This window comes from Xiphophorus maculatus, chromosome 11 (genome assembly GCF_002775205.1).
Source record: "Xiphophorus maculatus strain JP 163 A chromosome 11, X_maculatus-5.0-male, whole genome shotgun sequence".
Lineage (NCBI taxonomy): Eukaryota > Metazoa > Chordata > Actinopteri > Cyprinodontiformes > Poeciliidae > Xiphophorus > Xiphophorus maculatus.
This window is the reverse complement of record NC_036453.1, coordinates 30,554,185-30,574,965: the sequence shown is the minus strand read 5'-3', so window position 1 is coordinate 30,574,965 and position 20,781 is coordinate 30,554,185. Positions and strand designations below refer to the sequence as shown.

At 35.2% G+C, this 20,781-nt stretch overlaps 4 protein-coding genes across 4 annotated transcripts; all 4 read left to right on the top strand.

The window, feature by feature from the left end:
- Nucleotides 1–3,790: 3,790 nt before the first annotated feature.
- On the top strand, nt 3,791–5,417 carry LOC102237822 (cytochrome c oxidase assembly factor 4 homolog, mitochondrial). The gene is made up of 4 exons (XM_014473818.2): nt 3,791–3,939; nt 4,542–4,592; nt 4,725–4,816; nt 5,017–5,417. The coding sequence occupies exon 4, from the start codon at nt 5,050–5,052 to the stop codon at nt 5,296–5,298; it is 249 nt and encodes an 82-aa protein (XP_014329304.1). The 5' UTR covers nt 3,791–3,939; nt 4,542–4,592; nt 4,725–4,816; nt 5,017–5,049; the 3' UTR covers nt 5,299–5,417.
- A 343-nt stretch (nt 5,418–5,760) lies between these two features.
- Nucleotides 5,761–6,961, top strand: LOC106700059 (olfactory receptor 52K1-like). The gene has a single exon (XM_014473816.2). It carries the CDS (start codon nt 5,993–5,995, stop codon nt 6,959–6,961), a length of 969 nt encoding a protein of 322 aa, XP_014329302.1. The 5' UTR covers nt 5,761–5,992.
- Nucleotides 6,962–9,682: 2,721 nt separating this feature from the next.
- LOC106700060 (olfactory receptor 51E2-like) lies at nt 9,683–10,651 on the top strand. Its single transcript, XM_014473817.2, has one exon. It carries the CDS (start codon nt 9,683–9,685, stop codon nt 10,649–10,651), a length of 969 nt encoding a protein of 322 aa, XP_014329303.2.
- An 8,364-nt stretch (nt 10,652–19,015) lies between these two features.
- On the top strand, nt 19,016–19,984 carry LOC102216470 (olfactory receptor 51E2-like). Its single transcript, XM_005817024.3, has one exon. The coding sequence runs from the start codon at nt 19,016–19,018 to the stop codon at nt 19,982–19,984; it is 969 nt and encodes a 322-aa protein (XP_005817081.2).
- Nucleotides 19,985–20,781: the final 797 nt, after the last annotated feature.

The following is a 20,781-nucleotide window of genomic DNA, read 5'->3' as shown; positions in this document are numbered from 1 at the left end:
TACGTAATATCTATTCATTTTCCTTGGTGTGCAAAAATAAAGTGATGTCTGTCAGTGCATCTTCCTTATACTGTGTCTGAGTTGCTCCTATATTATATGAGACTCTGTCCCATAAAGACTTATGAAAAACACTTTATTCTATTGTTGGTTCAAAACATCCAGTTTATTCACGGCACCCCTTCCCCCCTTACTCCTTATTTTTCCACATCTTCTTTACAAATAGTAGTTTGTCAAAGACATCTACTGTGCCCCCGCACTACCTCCAGCTGCTCGTCTTTCCTGCTCCTCTTCATTCAGGTAAATGACTTTATCCAGTTGAGTGACTTTGTAAGGAAGCAAGGACAGTGTTTTAGCTGAGCCCAGCAAACGGGGAGAGCAGCAGCAGAGAGATAAAGGAAAGGGGGGACGAGTAAAGATTCATTAGAGGGATTTTTCATAGTTCAGGCACAAAATGTCCTTGCCTTATGCAAAGCAATGACTCACCCTCTTGCTTCATGTGTGAATGACTGGGAAGCCTGACTGCAAACTGGACTTATCAACAAAGCAGGAAAGCCTGCTCTCATCTGTGGCAATGCACTTGCTTTTTGATCTTTTACATGTTTTTTATTAATTCACAATATGACATGTTTTGTATTTTAAGTTTCAAAGGCCATCAACAGCAGAGGGATTTTCTATTGTTGCAAATGCATCAGTAAGAGAGTCTGAATAAAGTAAAGGAGACAGTGAAGCTCTGGTTTATAGTGTGCTGTTATTTTGTTTTAAATTCAGGGCTTTACAAAAGTATTTGTAAACTTGATATCTTAAAGTTTCAGTGCAAATTTTAAGATATGTTACTGTGATTTTATGACATAAACCAACAGGATGCACAGTCTTTTTTTCCCACAAAATCAAGTCTTTTTCACTGTTACTGTTTTGATTACATCCATTTTCCCATCAACTCTGACCAGACTCCGTCATCATGGTAAGAACAGTTTCCATTCTGCAGCACTGTTTCAACATGGGAATACTGTTTTTAATGTGATGCACAGTGCAACCAGGACTTTCCTATTGCCACTTATTATATATCAAGGCCAGATTTCAGCATAGCATAAAGAATAGTAGCCCTGTCACTCCACCTGGGCTGCAAGTATCTCTGCAAATAACGCAAAGAAACACAATCTTGGATAGCAAACAGCTTATGATTCATATGTCAAAAACAAAAATGCTGCCTCAGAGTAATGCTGCTGAGTAAATATTTCATGTTGACCTTCACTCAATAGAAGCTGCTGATTCTTCATCTGGTCATAAGGTTTCTGCAAAGTAAGAGGCATCATCTGCTCCGACAGCCTGTCTGTCACTATATAAACTTTGAATAGTCCTTTCATTTCCATCATCCCATCTACTACATTATGAGTTTTAACAGGCAAAAACATTAAATAAAAGCAGAGTTTAATACTTTTTTTCGGTTTTGGATTTTCTACACTGACCAGTAAACTCTGCTCAGCAATCCTTCACTACTAAGCACTGCTGCCGCTAAGCAAACTTTTTCATCACAGTCGTTGTTAAGAAGCATTCGGCTTTACAAGTTGATGCTGAAAAAAGTCTGCAGCCTAATGAATCATGTCTGCAAAAAAATAAAAAACCTTTTCGACTTTTATACTATATATTTATGTCCCTCTCTGAAGACTTGCCAGTGGATGAACCGCTATAATAAATTAAACCTGCCAATTACCGCCCTCTCGTGGTTAAGTGGCGAAAATACAACTATTCAAAGTTCAGTGCAGTATTTATTATCTGTTTTTGTGACATGTTTAACATATTTCCTTCAGAATCCTGTTATATAATAATAAAAGCTCTACTACTGAAATAATATTTTTGTTCATAAATATTTTTAATGCAATAAAAACGGTGAAGACTTTCAGAAATATATTTCTATTGACAAAATCTAATTGCCTTCATTTAAAGGTAAATGTTGTTTACAAAGGCCAGTTCCCCTTCTCTGGCTTGAGACTAAAGCCTTAGTTATTAGTTTAATCTGTAACTAAGCTTTTTAAGACTACAGCAGACACAGATCCACCTTCAGAGGTTTTAGAGACTCTTTAGCAAAACACTTTCTTTCTTGTTGATGTTGGATCTACATTAACTGGAATTCTGCAAATTTATCATTTAATAGATATTAAAAAAAAACTCAACAACCATTGAATTCATGTAGCACAGCATTTTGATAATGATGTGAAGTTCTGTATGAAAAGCCAAGATAAGTGAAACAGTATTTATTATTTTTGTTCATCTGAGACTGCAGATGTATCAGCTTGTTGATGGAGAAGGTGGCTGTTTGGTAATAGAGGCTCATTCATTTCATTTTACATCCCTTCCTATTATTTTACCCTTCTAATGGGTGCAGATGAGATTAATTAGGCTTAAGCTTGAGCAGTAAAAGCTTTGTTTGTTATAAAGAAGGTCATTAACCAGCATCCTTGGGTAATGACATCACAAATAGGACTCATTAGCAGAGCTCCCAGGAGTCAAAGAGGCAGGAGAGAATCATTTTATCTAGGGTCACTGAGCTCTGTTTGGTGACAAAATGTCCCCCAAGGGAGTACTGTTCATTACCAATGTCATTACTGTTGTTGAGTCATTTCCTAAACAACAACTTTATACAAAGCAACAAAGTTTCTTTGAGGAGACTAATGAACCAGCCTTGTCTAATGATACAAAACATGCATACAATTACTGGGCTCCTATGGTACAGTCAAAGCTGTAAATATTAAATTTCTATTCTTCTATTCTGAACTTGCTATTTTATTGTAATTCAAAGAAGTGAATGGTAAACTTTTTACAGAGATTAGCAAACACATTATTATTCGATTGTCAGAAAACTTTGATTTTCACTCAAGATTTACAGAAAATCCGCAACGGACACAATTTCTTTATATAAGATTTGACATCTGGCTTAATATAGATTGGAATTTCTTTTGAATTTTAGTTGGAATATTGAAACAGCAGCATATGTCAAAACATAAGTACAGCATATCTTAATGTTACATGTGTTGGGAGTTCACAAGGGTAAGCAGCAAAATCTTGATGGCGGTCTCTTCTTGTTAAAAGAAAGTGGTTCCACTCCATTGTCACACTTTCACATTATAGGATGTTCTTGGAAAGTCAGTGACTTTTTGCAGTTGACTGGGCAGATTTGACCAATCTGCCTTTAATTATCATCTTTTGCGTTGGATTACAAATTGCGTCAACTTAGATAGCAGGCAATGGAATTTGAATCTAATCTAACTTGAGCAAACAGCCATGTTTGCAAATCTGTTAATATGAATGTAATTTGCAAACAGACTGCAAATGACATTAATATTAGCTGTCATCCATTGTGATTTTTTCTATCACACAGAAACTACAATAAATTAAAATGAAATTAATAATAAATGTATATATTTAGTAAGTTTGAAATATTCAGTTTGAGCTGTTTTGAAACTTTAGCAGCATTAAACATTTTGTCTAGGACATTAAGCACAATTACTAATTTTCTCACAGCTATGAACCTGACATAATTTGCATTAGTCAATCATTAATTTGTACATCGGAAACTTGGTTTTAAGGAATGAATGAATTATTAATAAAATGGCATATTTACATGCCACATACACTGTATAGTAAACATAGAAATGATTGCTTTGATAATGCAATTATCTGAAAGTTCTACAATTCTGGTTTCAAATTCACATTTCGAGACAATATTAAGTAGCGGAATTTCGCTTCGCAGCGGAACCATTGGAACAGAGCATGTTTTCTGGTGACACTTCCGGATTCTGCGTAAACATGTCCCCTTCCTCTCCTCGTAGTTTAGGTTGGTTATGCAAACGCAATGAAGCTTTGCGCTTTATGAAAATGTGCTTTCTGCTCCACAACAGAAGGAAAATGTCCTTAATGGACTGAGCGGGCAAAACAAGAGAGGTATTCTATTTTATTATTATTATTATTATTATTAATCAAACATTTCATGGAGAGCTTATCGCCTTTCCTTAGGGATTGGATGTAAAACTTTATGTGAGTAGCAGTTTGTTTCTAAACTTATTGACCGTTCACGTTATACGGAACAAAACATTTGGAGTTATATTATTTGTAATAATAACAACATTAAGTGTTCGTTGGAGGTGGGAGAAAATTAATTAAAATGTATATATAGTCATTTAATTTTAGAACCCTGTATTGTTCTGACAGAAGACTTTGAGTAGAAGTTCTGCTACGTTATTGAGAGACCGATCTAGTGATAGTTGCTCTCAAAACTGAGCCATTCACAGTTTTAAACGAAACAAGTCCAACATTATAAGACATGAGGCAACTAACATGTACCAAAAGCTCATGCAGGTGCATATGATTAATGGCTCACCTGTAATCCTGACAAGTCAAAGATCTACATGAGAAGTAAAATAGATAATAACAGTGAGGAGAGAGAATCAGTTTGTCCATTTCAGTTTTCTATAAATAAGATTTTTATTATTGGTAATATCAAAATTATGGTGGTCCAAATCTGTGAATTTACGCTTTGCTTGTAGGAATACGGAGGTGTGCTGCTGTACCTCGTGGTGGCGCTGTCAATGAATAAAGTAGGCAGTTGGCGCATGCGCATTGATGTCTCTCTTTATATCGCAAATATATTTGCTCAATTACACGTTATACATATTTTTGATATTGCATTGTATGTTTAATAAATGTGATTGACATATTTATTCTTTCAGATTGGCCATAAATGCAGTGAACATTCAGGGTGAGGCAGAAAGTACCATGCCTCACTGTTAGGGGGCAGCGTTGAACCCCAAACACACAACAGGTAACAGGTGATCTTCCTCTACACATTGACTAAAACAGTGGAAAAAATACAAAAAATTAAAGTCAGATTAGAACCATTCAAGGACCATTGTACAAGAAGTACAATGTTCTGTTTTTTCTAAACGTATGCAGTTGATGATTTTTAGATACGAATTCTGACCAGATCTTGTTTGTTTTTCTATTTCTTGCTGATTTTCACAGCCCGAGTCAGTGTTGTGTATATAAATAATCAGGATGTCTTATCCTTCACCCCATGACCGCACCCGTAAAGAAGACGAGGATGACCCTGTTGATCAGATGATATCCCGTACTGGCTGTGCTGAGCTACATTATGCTGTGCAGGAGTGCATGGCTGAACATCAGGACTGGAGAGCCTGCCAGAAGCAGGTTCAGAGCTTCAAAGACTGCATGACAAATTTCCAAAACGCTCAGAAAGAACAGCGGAAAGCCCAATCGCAGACCTCTAACAAGTCAACCAGTTGAACTCACAAATCCATGTGGTTTTGGAATAAGTTCAAGAACTGTCTGTGATACTTTTAAAACCAAACACTGTAGTAAATGTCATAATTACCAATGAAAATAAACTTTGAAATGTGACATGGCTTGAACTTGTTTTTATTTGTTGTTTTATCTAGTTTTCAGACAGCTGAAGGTTGTAGGTCATAACCAACTAGTATTTGTAGCTTCTTATAGATTGTCCCACATTCAGACTTTTATAAGAGACAATGCAACTGTTTGTGTTAAGATACAGAAAAATCTGCAGGTATTCATCTGTACAAGTTAAATAACTTTTCACAGCTAATGGAATTGATGTGTGAGCTTAAAGATATAACAAGTCCAGTAATGAACCAGATGGACCTCTCTGTAGACCAAATTAGTGAAATAAATAAGGTATTTCATAATGGCTTTCAAAGTTTTAAGTTAATCTCATGGGATAAACAGGGACATATATTTTATCTGGTACGCAAGTCACCTTCCCAGCTGTCCACCTGCAGCTTCTCAGATAAACCTCATACTGCTGCGGCTAAACGACATTCATGGAACATTAGGTGAGCTGATTTACTTTAGTTTTTAGTACATCTGTGATATCAGTATTTCAAATAAATGTCAACACTTGCTTTTCAGACCTTCCTTTTAAACAGATGCCGTCTTTCAATAAAAGCTTTGCAGATGAGTGATGTCTTCCTTTAGGACTGTTTCAAACACTTCTGTCATCATTCACCCTCCAGGCTTCTACATTGTTGGATTTGAGTCATTTCCCTTCATATCTGTGTATTTCATCTTCCTGGCATTTGTTTATGTGTTTTCAGTGATGTTTAACTGTTTGCTAATTTATACAATTGCTGTGAATCACAGTTTGCACACTCCAAAATTTCTGGCCATCACCAACCTGGCAGTGATAGATTTAGTCTTTAACTCCTGCACCATTCCTGGCATGATAAAGATTTTTCTAATCAAGGATAACTTTGTTCCATTTAACCTGTGTCTTGTACAAATGTTTGTATATTATGCATTTGTAGCACTAGAATCGTATGCACTCACAATACTGGCCTATGACAGGCTGATTGCTATATGTTTCCCGTTTAGACAAAGCTCAGTCAACACAGTGCGCAGCATGTGCTGCATTATCAGTGTTACCTGGTGTTTAGCTGTTGGAGTGGCAGGATTTTCAACAATCATAATGACCCGACTGTCTTTTTGCAACTCTGTCAGAGTGGTTAGTTATTTTTGTGACTATGCACCTGTGTTTCGACTTGCCTGTAATGATAACTCACTGCAGTGGGCTGCAGCTTCATTCTCCTCCATTTTTGTCCTCGGGGTGACTTTTGTTTTCATTTTCCTCACTTATGTGAGCATCCTGGTGACTGTGTTCAGGATGAAATCTGTGGACCGACGAGTGAAAGCTTTGGCCACATGTGTTGAACATATAACTGTTGTTGCTATATTTTACATTCCTATTTTTGTTATTTTTGCCATTGGATTTTATTCAAGGGTAGTTGAACCAGAGAAGAGAGTTCTGAGTCTGTCGTTGGCATCTTGCATGCCTCCTTGCATTAATCCTATTGTTTATTCTCTGAAAACAAAAGAGATCAAAATTAGAGCACTGGCTATCTTTAGAAAATCTAAAGTTAATGCAAAAATCTGAGCAAAATCCAAATCAATCGTCGTAGACTCTAGAAGTAACAAATAACCTAGAAAAAATAATAATGAACAGATCTCATCTCTGCTTTTTCCTTTGTTTTTTCTTTGTTGTCTTTAATATCAATATATATGAAATTTTCAGTGAATTACTTGATTTTCTGGAACATTTCTCGGCTGATTTTATTTTTAAATTAGGGTAGTTTTTTTTCTTTACTTAATTCTTATGTATGGATGCATTTATCTGTAGTCTGTTGAGATGTCACCACACATACTGTGGTACAATTTTTTGTAATCTGCACCTTGTAAAAGTCAATTAAAACTAACGGTTCATTCTACCACAATTGTCTTCTGAGGCTTGATTTTATGTGTAAATATGATTTAAATTATGTCAGGTACTTGAATTATCTAAGTGAAAATTGGTTGGAGCAGTGCGTTGAAAATAAATTTTACAATGGACAACCTTTGCATTAGCTGTTTTATTTCACCTTGTTACATTTACTGTTTAAATTTAACTTAGTTGGTTAATGTAGGTTCTTTAAAGATCAGCAATAAATAAGAAATAAAATAGTCTAAAATGGAAATGAACTTTTATCAGATTGATTCTAATGTTTCACAATTCTGAAAGGTTTTATGCCTGTTCTGCAGTATTTTTATTCTATCATTAATTATTTGTGAATATATTAATAAATTGGCCTACAATGTTGTTTAAGAAAATTACCAGCATTATGATATGGTAGCTAATATTACAAGAATATTTTTTTAATGTAGAAACATTAAAAGGAGAAGTATGCAACATTCTTTTTTTTTGGTAATATTTTATTTATATTTGATTATTATATTTCCATTAGTTCCGTTTAATATACAATATTTATAGTGAAGTCGAGGCAGTAAAAGGACAAAAGGCTGACCTATTGTGGTTAAATGTGTAAAGTGCAACTTTGATATGCACGCATTGCTTCATTGTTTTATGAATTTAGATAAAACATTGTCTGTTTAAAATACAGAATAATCCTACCAAATATCAATGTTAAAGAAAACAACTGAGTAAATTACAGTTTAGGTGAACAAAACACATTTCATCTTGATATGTGGACTAAATAGGAAGCAGCAGAAGATGCAAATTTACATATTAACATATTTTTGGCAGCTGTGTATATTAGCTTCTCTTAATAGCATATTCATGAAAACAGCTTAGCCTATAAAAGAAATGATAAAAGCCTGTAGTTAAGATTTTATTTGTTAAAAACAGCAACAGTGTTGGAAAGTTGGGGTATGAGAGCCTCTGTCCAGAAGCAGCTCATCTACAAACATCTGGTGAATCATTCAAACAAGAAAAGCAAAAGATCTTGTGATCATGTTGACTCAGAATATTAAGGGAGCCATAATCTGTAGTGAAATGAGTGCAGCACCAACATAAGGAGACTTAATGAGAAAGAAGAAATTACTTCAAAAAATGATTGATTGCACTGATATAACTAGACTTGAAGTGTTTCTCCTTCATAACTTTACAATTATACAAAAGGGAAAGTTGGCCAACCTGATTACATTGTCCCAACTGGTAGCAGTATCATGCTGTGTGGCGCTGTTGCTTCATAAAATACACAGATTGATTAAGCAAAAGATCCTTGTACATAAATACTGAAGCAGCATTTCAAGAGAACAGAATGGAAGTAAAGGTTTCGACACAAATGGGTCTTCAAAATGGACAATGACCCTGAGCGTGCCACCAAATTAGTTAAAAGTTGCTTACAAAGTCATTGCTTTAGAGTTGTTTGTGGTTGGATATTAAAAGATGCATGTGTGGAGACCCGTTTGCAAACCAGACTCAGATACAATAGCTCTGTCAGGGGAAATCTGTTAAAATTTAGCAAAAATATTTTGAAGGAAACCAAAAATGTTTCACCTTTGTCATAAAAATTAAAAGGCAATTTTACCACATAGAGAAGACATAAGATATAAACTTCTGAATTTATAGAAAAAAAAACATACTCTCTCTCTTATTATTCTCACATTTAGCAATTAGAAATAAATTATGGTGATCCTAACTTATCTAAAACAGGAAAAGTATTGTATGCTGTACGGAGCCAATGCTTTTGGATAAGAATGCTCATAAGGTGTTAGTAATAATTTCATAAGCAGCTCCCATTTGATTCTGAGTTTTTCCCTTTCAAAAATATCCCCATTGTGGGACAGTAAAGAATAATTCTAAATAAAAGTTAAAACATGCAACATTTGAAGCAGTAAAGATACTCTAGTGACATCACAAAATTACTAATAAGAAACTAAGCCAATTTCCCATCTCTTCAACTTTATGTTTGCAACATTCAGAACTTTGGAGCAGATTGAACCAATTGTAATTATTAACAATGGGAGTTTAGATACTCAAGTTACTAAATCAACATTTAGATAATTAGGACTTTGTTTCATGCACAACAAATGTTTGTCAGAATAAATTCGGTCTTGCTCTCTTAGGGACCAAATTAGTAGAATAAACAAGGTATTTCACAACTAGGTTTGAAGTATGTAATGTGAGTTGAATCTCATGAGAAAGGCTAGGCAGCGTGTTGTTACAGTTTGCATTTGAGGCTGTCTACCTGCTGACTTTGATATAAGCTGTGCAATATGGCTAGACTTGAATTTAACACGAACCCTACATTTTCTTTTTTCAGATAAAAGAGATTGAAACTGAGGTTCCATCTTTCAGCAAACGCTGTGCGAATCGGTGATGTCTTCCTTTCGATCTGTTTCAAACACTTCTGTCATCATTCACCCTCCAGGCTTCTACATTGTTGGATTTGAGTCATTTCCCTTCATATCTGTGTATTTCATCTTCCTGGCATTTGTTTATGTGTTTTCAGTGATGTTTAACTGTTTGCTGATTTATACAATTGCTGTGAATCACAGTTTGCACACTCCAAAATTTCTGGCCATCACCAACCTGGCAGTGATAGATGTAGTGCTTAACACCTGCAACATTCCTGGCATGATAAAGATTTTTCTCATCAAAGATAATTTTATTCCGTTTAACCTGTGTTTTGTTCAGATGTTTGTATATTATGCATTTGCAGCTCTGGAGTCTTATGCACTCACTATACTGGCCTATGACAGGCTGATTGCTATATGTTTCCCTTTCAGGCAGAACTCAATCAACACAATGTGCAGCATGAGCTGTATTATCATTGTTACTTGGTGTTTTATTCTGGTATTAATAACATTCACTACAAGCTCAATGACTCGACTGTCTTTTTGCAACTCTGTCAGGGTGTTCAGTTATTTTTGTGACTATGCACCTGTGTTTCGACTTGCCTGTAATGATAACTCACTGCAGTGGGCTGCATCTTCAACCCTCTCTGTTCTGACCCTGGGAGCACCTTTCATTTTCATCCTGCTCTCCTATGTGAGCATCCTGGTGACTGTGTTCAAGATGAAATCTGTGGGCCGACGAGTGAAAACATTGGCCACATGTGTTGAACATTTTATTGTTGTTGCTATATTCTATATTCCTCTTCTTGTTATTTTCTGCATTGGGTTTTTTTCAAGGGTAGTTGACCCAGAGAAGAGAGTTTTAAGTCTGTCACTGGCCTCTTGCATGCCTCCTTGCATTAATCCTATTGTTTACTCTCTGAAAACTAAAGAGATTAAAATCAGAATACAAGTTTTGTTTAGAAAAACCAAAGTTAATACAAAATTCTAATAACAATCCTTGCTGACTTTCCAGTGATAAACTGGAAGGTGTGATCAAACCCAGAATAAAAAAAAATCATTTAATTTTTGTACATTTCACTAATTATGAAAATTTATGGTACATTTTATTTTGTACATATATTGTTACAATTAATAACTTCTGACTTAGTTGTTTGTCTTTATTTACTTCTAATTTGGGAACATTTGATATAGATCTTTCTGTATAGCCAAATGTTTTTTGTTATTTCCACAGATTTCAAGAGATTTTTTCAAACCTGGATTGATAATTTTTTTTTCCTAAGCCCATTTTAGATATTTATGATTACATCTATTATTTGTAACTATTAATCACCTTGAATCTAGACTAGTCACATGTCTAAACGTATGTAAAAATATGCATGTTAGTTATGAACATTTTCTCAGTTTGCTTGTTTTTTGTGTCAGCAATTGGGCAACAATTGTTTCTTTAATCAGAACTTAGAAAGAAAAAATAGAAAAATAACTGGGTTAAATGATCTTTCATAGCAATAAATAAAGAATCAAATAAATATATCCAACTCCTTGTATCACTAAAATGAAAATGAAAATTGGCCTTTTATGCATCAGAAGTACATTTATGTGGTTTTAATATTAAAATATTTACAATGCAAATTTTCAAATAAATAAATTTTTCTACCACTATTTTGTGATCTGTGAGGCTGTCATTTTCTGAAGAACAAAACCAGCCTTTAGGAGGGAATCAGTCCCTATTCAAACCTTTGAACTTTGAAAAAAGTATTGGATTAGCTAGCTAGAAAATTAACAGAGATATGTGCATTGTTTTTTAATCAGAAAAATTTTTAATCAGAAAAATAGTCAACAACTGTACATATTTCTTAAAATATACTAAATAAAATGTATCATAATATTTTTGATGCTTACTTAGGGAAATTAATCTTTCAGCTCATTATTTTTCCGTCTGCTTTCATTTTGTTAGCAGAACAGCTTAAAATTATATTTCAGAAACTCCACAAACACCTGAAAATGACGGACAAAGGGACACAAACCGGGTCACTATCTTGATGCATGGAGACATCTGTAAAAGGTTGCAGCATTAAATGTACGGTACTCCAAAAATAAATCATTCATATGAACGTACACAGTATGATGAAAGCCTGACCTCTAGTGGTTATACAGGTGCAGTACATATCATGTCTCAGGTTGTCGCTTTAGAAGAAAACATGTACATTGTCTATCATCCTGTTTTGTTCCTTCATGACATTAAAATTCATTTTAAAAATCAACAATTTTTTTATCTACTGAATGAAAGGTTGTCCAAAGTAGGGACTGGGTGAACATCTGGCCCTCTCAGTGATTTCAAGTGACAACAATTAAAATCTGACCCAACAGATGATATCCAAATTGACATCTTTAGTTTTAATTTTAGCCTTTGGCACAGCCATTTATTAAACCTGGGCATATATAGAAGAAAGACAGCACCATGTTCTTCTAAAATCTTCAAAATCCAAATAAACAAAAACTTGGTCTAGCAAAAAGCAGGAAATTTTCTATTTTAAATAATAAACTACAACCTTTTTATGATTCTCTACAATAGGTTGCCCACAAACTAGCTATTTTTGACTTTTATGCTTACAATTTTTATCGCTCAAGGCAAAATGTTTGGACACCATAGTGTAAAGAAAACAATCTGAAAGCATTTTTTGCCCCTGGTTTTGACTTTGACTTTAAACTCACTTGCCTTTATTTCTGTTCCACAAACCCACCAGACTGTGCTCACATCATCTCAATCTATTACTATTGCATGACATCTAAAGCAATTTATGCATAGCTAAATCCACTCACTAAGTAACTTTTAAACCTGAAAATTTGCTATTGTTGACACACATATCCAAGAGCACCAAACCATGTCTGTCATTGTTTTCTGAATTCAAGTAATACATCCAGCTTCCTATAGATTTAAGCACAGTCACATAACCTAAATATACTACCCAAGAACATCACTCAAGTTCTGCAGCATGAATCTCCTGACATAAATCATGACTTTTCCCCTTTAAATCAGTGTAAAAAAAGAATAAAAGGGTTCCATTTATGACATCTACCACCTTACCTTTATCTTTTTTTTTAAAAAAAACCTGATGTAAACAACTTCATAATAAATGTTAAATGTTTACAGAAACATTTAAACTATCTGTGGCATTACACAGGTGATCTAAAAAGGCCTCTGACTGAACACACTGTTACAGACTCATTGAAATTGATGCTAAGGATTAAAAACGGGTTACTATCTTGATGCATGGAAACATCTCTTCTTCTTAGGAAGCTTGATTTTCCAATCATATCTACATTACAGAAAAGATCCACCAGTCTGGACTGTCATTTCTTGTAGACACCTTCTCTGCTGAATCTCCAGTCCAGTCTGTCGTCCATGTGATAACAAGTCACAGTCATCTCCTTTGTTTTGGTCAGAGTCAAGATAAGATGGTGGTCCCACAAAGCAACCAGCTCTCTGGACTCAGCTTCTGAGCTGAGCCCTGGAATGGTATTTGTTTTTGGGTTTATGTGTTTGTGTGCTGGTTGGGGGTGACTGTGTGGGAAGATTCATGTTGAAGGTCATGGGGGCTGGCAGTTTATTGAGAGACTGGGACTGTTTAATTCTGGGGAAGTTCTGATTGGCTGGCTTGTTTGGACTTTTGGAAATATCTCTGGATGGATTCAGGAGTTGTGACAGTGGGTCGGGGTTGCCCCTTCTTCTGGATTACCTCTGGCCCCAAATGTATCTACCTGCCTACCTTTCCCCAATCACTTTTCATATATGTATTTTATTTGATTTAAAACAAGTTTTAAAAATAACGAAAACCAGTCACCAGTAGGATGAGAGAAATTTATTTTCTTTTTTTTTTTTTTTTTTTTTTTTTTTTTTTTTTTTTTTTTTTATTAGAGCCAAAACATACATAAACATCTCTCTATGGATACATATTGATCAATACACTCAGTACATTTACACAAAAATAGAAATTCCAAAATTACAATCCAGCAGTTTCAGCCTTTTTTTTTTTTCCAACAGAAAAGAAAATTAAACAAAAAAAAAAAAAAAAAAAAAAAAAAAAAAAAAAAAAAAAAAAACCCGACCCCCCCCCCCCCCCCCCCCCCCTTCCCATCTCAGCTCAAAGTCAACCTGATGGAAAATAAAATAAAAAATATACTCATCAGATATGACTACCCATACTTATAACCAACACAAAATTCAGCAGCAGGCACCTTCAATTGGGCAAAACTTCCAAGTTTGAAAAATAGGAAAGAAAGCATTGCCATTTTTGGTAAAACTTCTGTGTAGACCCTCGAAGGGTATGTTTGATTTTCTCAAACTTCAAAAAGAACATCATATCTTTAACCCAGAGGGATATTGAGGGACATTTATCAGACTTCCAGTGTAACAGTAAAGTACGTCTAGCCAATAAAGATGTGAAAGCAACAATCTCCATTTGAGCAGAACTTAGCACTAAGGTAGGGTTGAGGATACCAAATATGGCAACAAATGGACAAGGTTGCAAATTTACTTTCAGAACAGAAGACATAATTGTGAAGTAATTAGACCAAAAATTATATAATTTGGGACAAAGAAAGAACATGTGGCCAAGATTGCATGGAGAGCCTTTGCATTTATCACATATATCCACTACATCCGGGTAAATCTGAGAAAGCCTAGATTTAGAGAAATGAATCCTGTGTACAACTTTAAATTGAATCAAACTAAGACGAGCACAAGATGAGGAAGATCGAATTCTGTCAATGGCGTCATCCCAAATATCTTGGGTCAGCTGGATTCCCAACTCTTTATCCCATGCATTTCTAATTTTGACAAAAGAATCAACCCTTAGATTTAAAATAAAACGATAAATCTTTGAAATCATACCTTTCTGAAGTGGATTATATGCAATAATCTGTTCCCAGGGCTGTTCAGGGGGTATAGAAGGAAAATTTGGGAAACATTTAGAGGCAAAATTCCGAATTTGTAAATAACGAAATAAATGCGTACCAGGTAAATTGTATCTGGAAGATAAATTTGTAAAGCTATCAAATACTCCTGATGTATATAGGTCTCTTATTTGTTTTAAACCCCTATCATACCAAACTGAAAATGATGGGTCAGAAAGAGATGGAGGAAACAAATGGTTGTTAGTCAAGGGGCATAAAGATGAGGCACCAACAAACTTAAAACGCTTTCTAAATTGAAACCAGATTTTCAGTGTATTAAGAACAACTTGATTATTAGTGAATAAAGAGGGTTTTATAGGTAATGAAGAAAAAATTAGACCAGACAATGAAGACCCAGCACACGAAGATAGTTCCAATTTGCACCAAGGAGAACTGGAGGATTTTAACCAATAACTAATTTTTTGTATGTGCGCAGACCAATAATATGATTGAAAATCAGGCAATGAAAGTCCACCACTGAGTTTACATTTTTGCAATAATGTTTTACGAACTCGAGGAGGTTTCCCATTCCAAATAAACCCACCAATCAACCTATCCAAAGAATCAAAAAAGATTTTTGGGATAAAAAGAGGAATAGACTGAAATAGAAAAAGAAATTTAGGTAAGACATTCATCTTGACAACATTAATCCTTCCCAAAAGAGAGAGAGGAAGATTACGCCAACTCTGGAAATCAGACGCAGTCTTTGTAATAAGAGGCGAAAAGTTAGCAGAAGCAAGGCCAGATAAAGAACGTGTCACATTTATACCAAGATATTTAAATCCTGTGAGACTGAGTTTGAATGGAAAGTCAGAGTGTTGAATATCACAGGCAGTAGTGTTTATGGGAAAGCATTCACTCTTTTCCAAATTCAATTTGTAGCCTGAAAAGGAACTGAAATAATTTAAGATATGCAAGACAGTGGGGACAGAGATAGCGGGATTAGATACATAAAGCAACAGATCATCTGCATATAAGGACAATTTATATTCTGTCCCATTCCGAAAAATCCCTCTAAATGAGGGAGAGGCGCGCAATGCGATAGACAAAGGCTCAATTGCAATAATAAAGAGCAAAGGCGACAACGGACAGCCTTGACGTGTACCACGCCCAAGAGAGAAATAATCTGAGTATATATCATTAGTATGGACACTGGCTTTGGGAGATGCATAAAGGAGACGAATCCAAGAAACAAATGTATCACCGAATCCGAACTTCTTCAAAACCACAAACAAGTATTCCCACTCCACCCTGTCAAATGCTTTTTCAGCGTCCAGGGAAATGACCATTTCGGGCATATCAGAAGAATGCTTTGAATAGATGACATTAAAAAGGGTGCGCACATTAAAAAATAATTGACGCCCCTTGACAAAGCCATTTTGCTCTTCAGATATAACCAAAGGGAGGGCCCTCTCCAAACGAGAAGCAACCAACTTGGCTAGCACTTTTACATCTGCATTTAACAAGGACAATGGTCTGTAAGAACCACATAAAGTTGGGTCCTTGTCCTTTTTGTGAAGTAAAACTATAGTAGCCTGTGTTAATGTTGGAGGTAAAGTCTTGCGTTCTAAAGATTCGTTAAACATAGCCAATAATAGTGGTGCCAATTTTTCTATGAACTTTTTATAAAATTCGATGGGAAACCCATCAGGGCCAGGGGCTTTGTTTGACTGCAGCGCTTTTATTGAATTAATTACTTCCACAAGGCTGAGTGAAGAATCCATGCTCCTGGCAGTATCCATATCAATAGCAGGAATGGAAAGACTTTGAAAAAATTCTTCCATTTTATTATTATCTGTGGGAAATTCTGATGAATATAAAGAAGCGTAAAATGATTTAAAAGTATCATTAATTTCGGTGGGGTCGGTTGTAATTACCTGTCGAGTATTTTGAATACTAGGTATTATACGAGAGTTGACCTGACGCCGTAACTGATGTGCCAATAAACGACCAGCTTTGTCGCCGTATTCATAATATGAACTTTTACTGTGTAAAAGTAAGCGTTCAGCTTCATTGGTAGAAATTAGATCAATCTCTGATTGAACACCCATACGCTCTTTAAATAATTCTGGTGAGGGACTTATGGCATATCTTTGATCAAGTTTAGCAATGGCTATTGCCAATTCAGTAAGCCTCGAGTTATGTCTTTTATTAGACAGAGATGTGTAGTAAATTATTTGTCCTCTAAGATAGGACTTAAGTGTTTCCCATAACAGTGAATGAGAAGTGGAATCATTCTTATTAAACACCAGAAACTCATCAATTGCATTAGAAATAAAGTCACAAAATTCTTCATCTGCCAGTAAAAGAGAATTAAACCGCCACAGCGGTCGACTACGTTTATAAGAAGTCAACTGAATATCTAATAATAAAGGAGCATGGTCTGATATCATTATACTCAAATAATCAGAGAAAACTACACATGAATTGAGAGCTTGGTCAATAAAAAAATAATCAATTCTGGAATAAGAGTGGTGCACCTTGGAAAAGAAAGAAAATTTTTTACTGGTTGGGTTTTGGGATCTCCATGGGTCAATAAGACCACTCTGCCTCATGAAATCAGAGAATGCTTGAGCCATTAAAGATTTAGTTAATTTACGGGGATTAGATCGGTCTAGCTCTGGATCAATGACGCAATTTAAGTCACCCCCTAAAATTAGCAAATGAGAATCCAAAAACGGGAGGCTACTCAATAATCTATTTGCAAACTCAGCATCATCAATGTTTGGAGCATATATGTTCACCAGAAGAACCTTTTTCTGCATCAATACTCCAGCAACTATCACATATCTGCCATATTTATCAGCTATAACATCAGTGGGCGAGAATTGTACTGTTTTACTAATCAAAATGGCTACTCCTCTTGATTTGGAATTAAAATCTGAATGAAAAACTTGATTCATCCAAGAGCAACGTAACCTACTGTGATCCTTAATGCGAAGATGAGTCTCTTGTAAAAACACTACAGAAGGTTTTAACCGCTTGAGGTGGGAAAAAACTTTTGATCTTTTAACAGGGTGACCCATGCCCTTGATATTCCAGCTAATGAAACGAAGAGATGTGCCTGGTCCTGCCATACCCGGGTCTACAGTGGTATTAACCATTTAAGAAAATAAAAAATAAAAACAACCATAAAGAGCTGAGATGGTCCTCCCCACAACCCATACCCAAAAATAAACCCATAACAAAGCAACACCCAAAGTCTCCATAAAAAAAAAAAACAGAACAATGGAGACAGCAGTGTTAAGAAATTTATTTTCTGAGCTGCAGCAGCATCTCCTGGAATCCTGCTAATCCATTTCCATTGCTTTTGCCAATCCGTTTCAAATCATTTTCTGATTATACAGTCATGAAGCTTCATAGAGGCAGAGATAATGATCCTGCAAAACAGATTTTATAAAATTGCAGATACTCTGGCTGGGTCCTTATCACTGCTTCAAGAGTGAGATCTGCAGACCTCATGTTCCTCATTATGATTGACAGATGATGTGCTTTGAATTTCTTCCTCCTTTGCTCTTCCTCTGTGTCTTTGAAGTCTCCCGTTTTAGCTCATTGGGAATTTGGGATTAGGTAACTTTCAATAATCCATTCAGCTGCTGTGAGATGTAAAAAATAAATAATAACAAACTTCTAGCTGCATAGCATCTAAATCCAGAATGAAAAATTATTTTAAAAGTAATCATTTCCAGCAGAAAAATGATGCCGTATTGAGGAAAATGATTACAATGCTTGGAATAAAACACCCACTGTATCAATCTGCCACATTGTGGGGTTTACTTCTAGGCTGTTGTGCAAGGTTTTTACTGTGTGCATACAAAAAGCATACAAAGAATAATTTCAGTACAAATAAGCAAATGTTTAACTGTTGAAGATTAATATTGTAGAAAGTCAAAAAGTATCAGTAGATATAGCATGTTGTAAGGCAGCCCATCAAAATATGTTTTGTTTTTTCTATGGATTCAACCGGTTGATATAATTTGCAATAGGCTGTGAGTTGCATTTCCACTTTCAGGTAATTAGATCTTCATTTTGATCACAACAAACAAGAAGTGTACGCCATGAAGTCGGTCTCTCAATGGACCAATTTACTGGAACAGATTAGATATTTCACAATTACGTTTTAAGACTAATCTCATGGGATAGGCTTTAAAAATATTTCCCAGGTACACACAGTCACATTTGCAGGTATCTTCCTGCTGACACTGAAAGGAGCCTCAGAAAGAGTTGCAGACAGACAGAACATTAGGTAAAGCAATTTAAAACTAATTTAGAATATGCAGTACTTATAGTTTTCATTTAATTTTGCTTGTATTTCTGACAAATCTTGACTTTTCTGTTTTCAGATTAAAGATTTTCATTCTGAGGCTCCGTCTTTCAGCAAACGCTGTGGGAATCGGTGATGTCTTCCTTTCAATCTGTTTCAAACACTTCTGTCATCATTCACCCTCCAGGCTTCTACATTGTTGGATTTGAGTCATTTCCCTTCATATCTGTGTATTTCATCTTCCTGGCATTTGTTTATGTGTTTTCAGTGATGTTTAACTGTTTGCTGATTTATACAATTGCTGTGAATCACAGTTTGCACACTCCAAAATTTCTGGCCATCACCAACCTGGCAGTGATAGATGTAGTGCTTAACACCTGCAACATTCCTGGCATGATAAAGATTTTTCTCATCAAAGATAATTTTATTCCGTTTAACCTGTGTTTTGTTCAGATGTTTGTATATTATGCATTTGCAGCTCTGGAGTCTTATGCACTCACTATACTGGCCTATGACAGGCTGATTGCTATATGTTTCCCTTTCAGGCAGAACTCAATCAACACAATACGCAGCATGAGCTGTATTATCATTGTTACTTGGTGTTTTATTCTGGCATTGATAACATTCGCTACAAGCTCAATGACCCGACTGTCTTTTTGCAACTCTGTCAGGGTGTTCAGTTATTTTTGTGACTATGCGCCTGTGTTTCGTCTTGCCTGTAATGATAACTCACTGCAGTGGGCTGTATCTTCAACCCTCTCTGTTCTGAACCTGGGAGCACCTTTCATTTTCATCCTGCTCTCCTATGTGAGCATCCTGGTGACTGTGTTCAAGATGAAATCTGTGGACCGACGAGTGAAAACGTTGGCCACATGTGTTGAACATATTATTATTGTTGCTATATTCTATATTCCTCTTCTTGTTATTTTCTGCATTGGGCTTTTTTCAAGGGCAGTTGACCCAGAGAAGAGAGTTTTAAGTCTGTCACTGGCCTCTTGCATGCCTCCTTGCATTAATCCTATTGTTTATTCTCTGAAAACCAAAGAGATAAAAATCAGGACACTTGCTTTGTTTAGAAAAACCAAAGTTAACTCAAAAATATAATTAAACTCCAATCCTTTTCACATTATGACTGAGTAATAACCTAGAAACTGTGGTTAAAAAAATTAACAAGGATGTGCAAACAGTAACTGCTGGCAACATTAATATGCGTTTCTGTGAAATTTGGTCAACTCTGTGGTTTGAATATCAGCACAATTTTGTATCAATGTGTCTTGTGAACAGAAACAATAACCATACATTTAAGGAAATAAAGTTTTGATTAATGCAATTCAATCTCTATTCTTATGAATTGTAAATAGCACCTGCTTATCCTTTTAGCCAAACAAGTGAACCACTACTTAGAACAAATAAATAAACTCCTATCCATGTTTCAATGTATAGTTTTGTCATGTAAATACTTCACGGCATATAAAAACTACACCTTGTTTACAAAATGTTTCAGAAGAAATGTTCCACCTATTCTTGTTTGCTATTGTAACATTTTATTTAGATATATGTCTGCGTAACTCAGTTGTTGATTTTTGTGATTTGTTTGGAGAACAAAAATCTTACCAGTCTTTTAAAAATGTTAAGCTTCCTGTTTCTATAGAAAAAAAATAATATTTCAAATCTGTAACTGTTATCTGCAAACACATTTACAACTTTATTACGAATGCAAAATGTCTAAATGTATGCAACACCCTGCATCAGTGACGAAACATTTTCTCAAGACAAATGTATGAATTAAGAGATTTTTTTTAATTGAATCTGTTTGTCTTAGGCAATAATTTCATTTTGGAGAAAATCTTTGACAGGAGTAATGCAAAAATATAACACCTGGCCAACATCAATCCTAATAG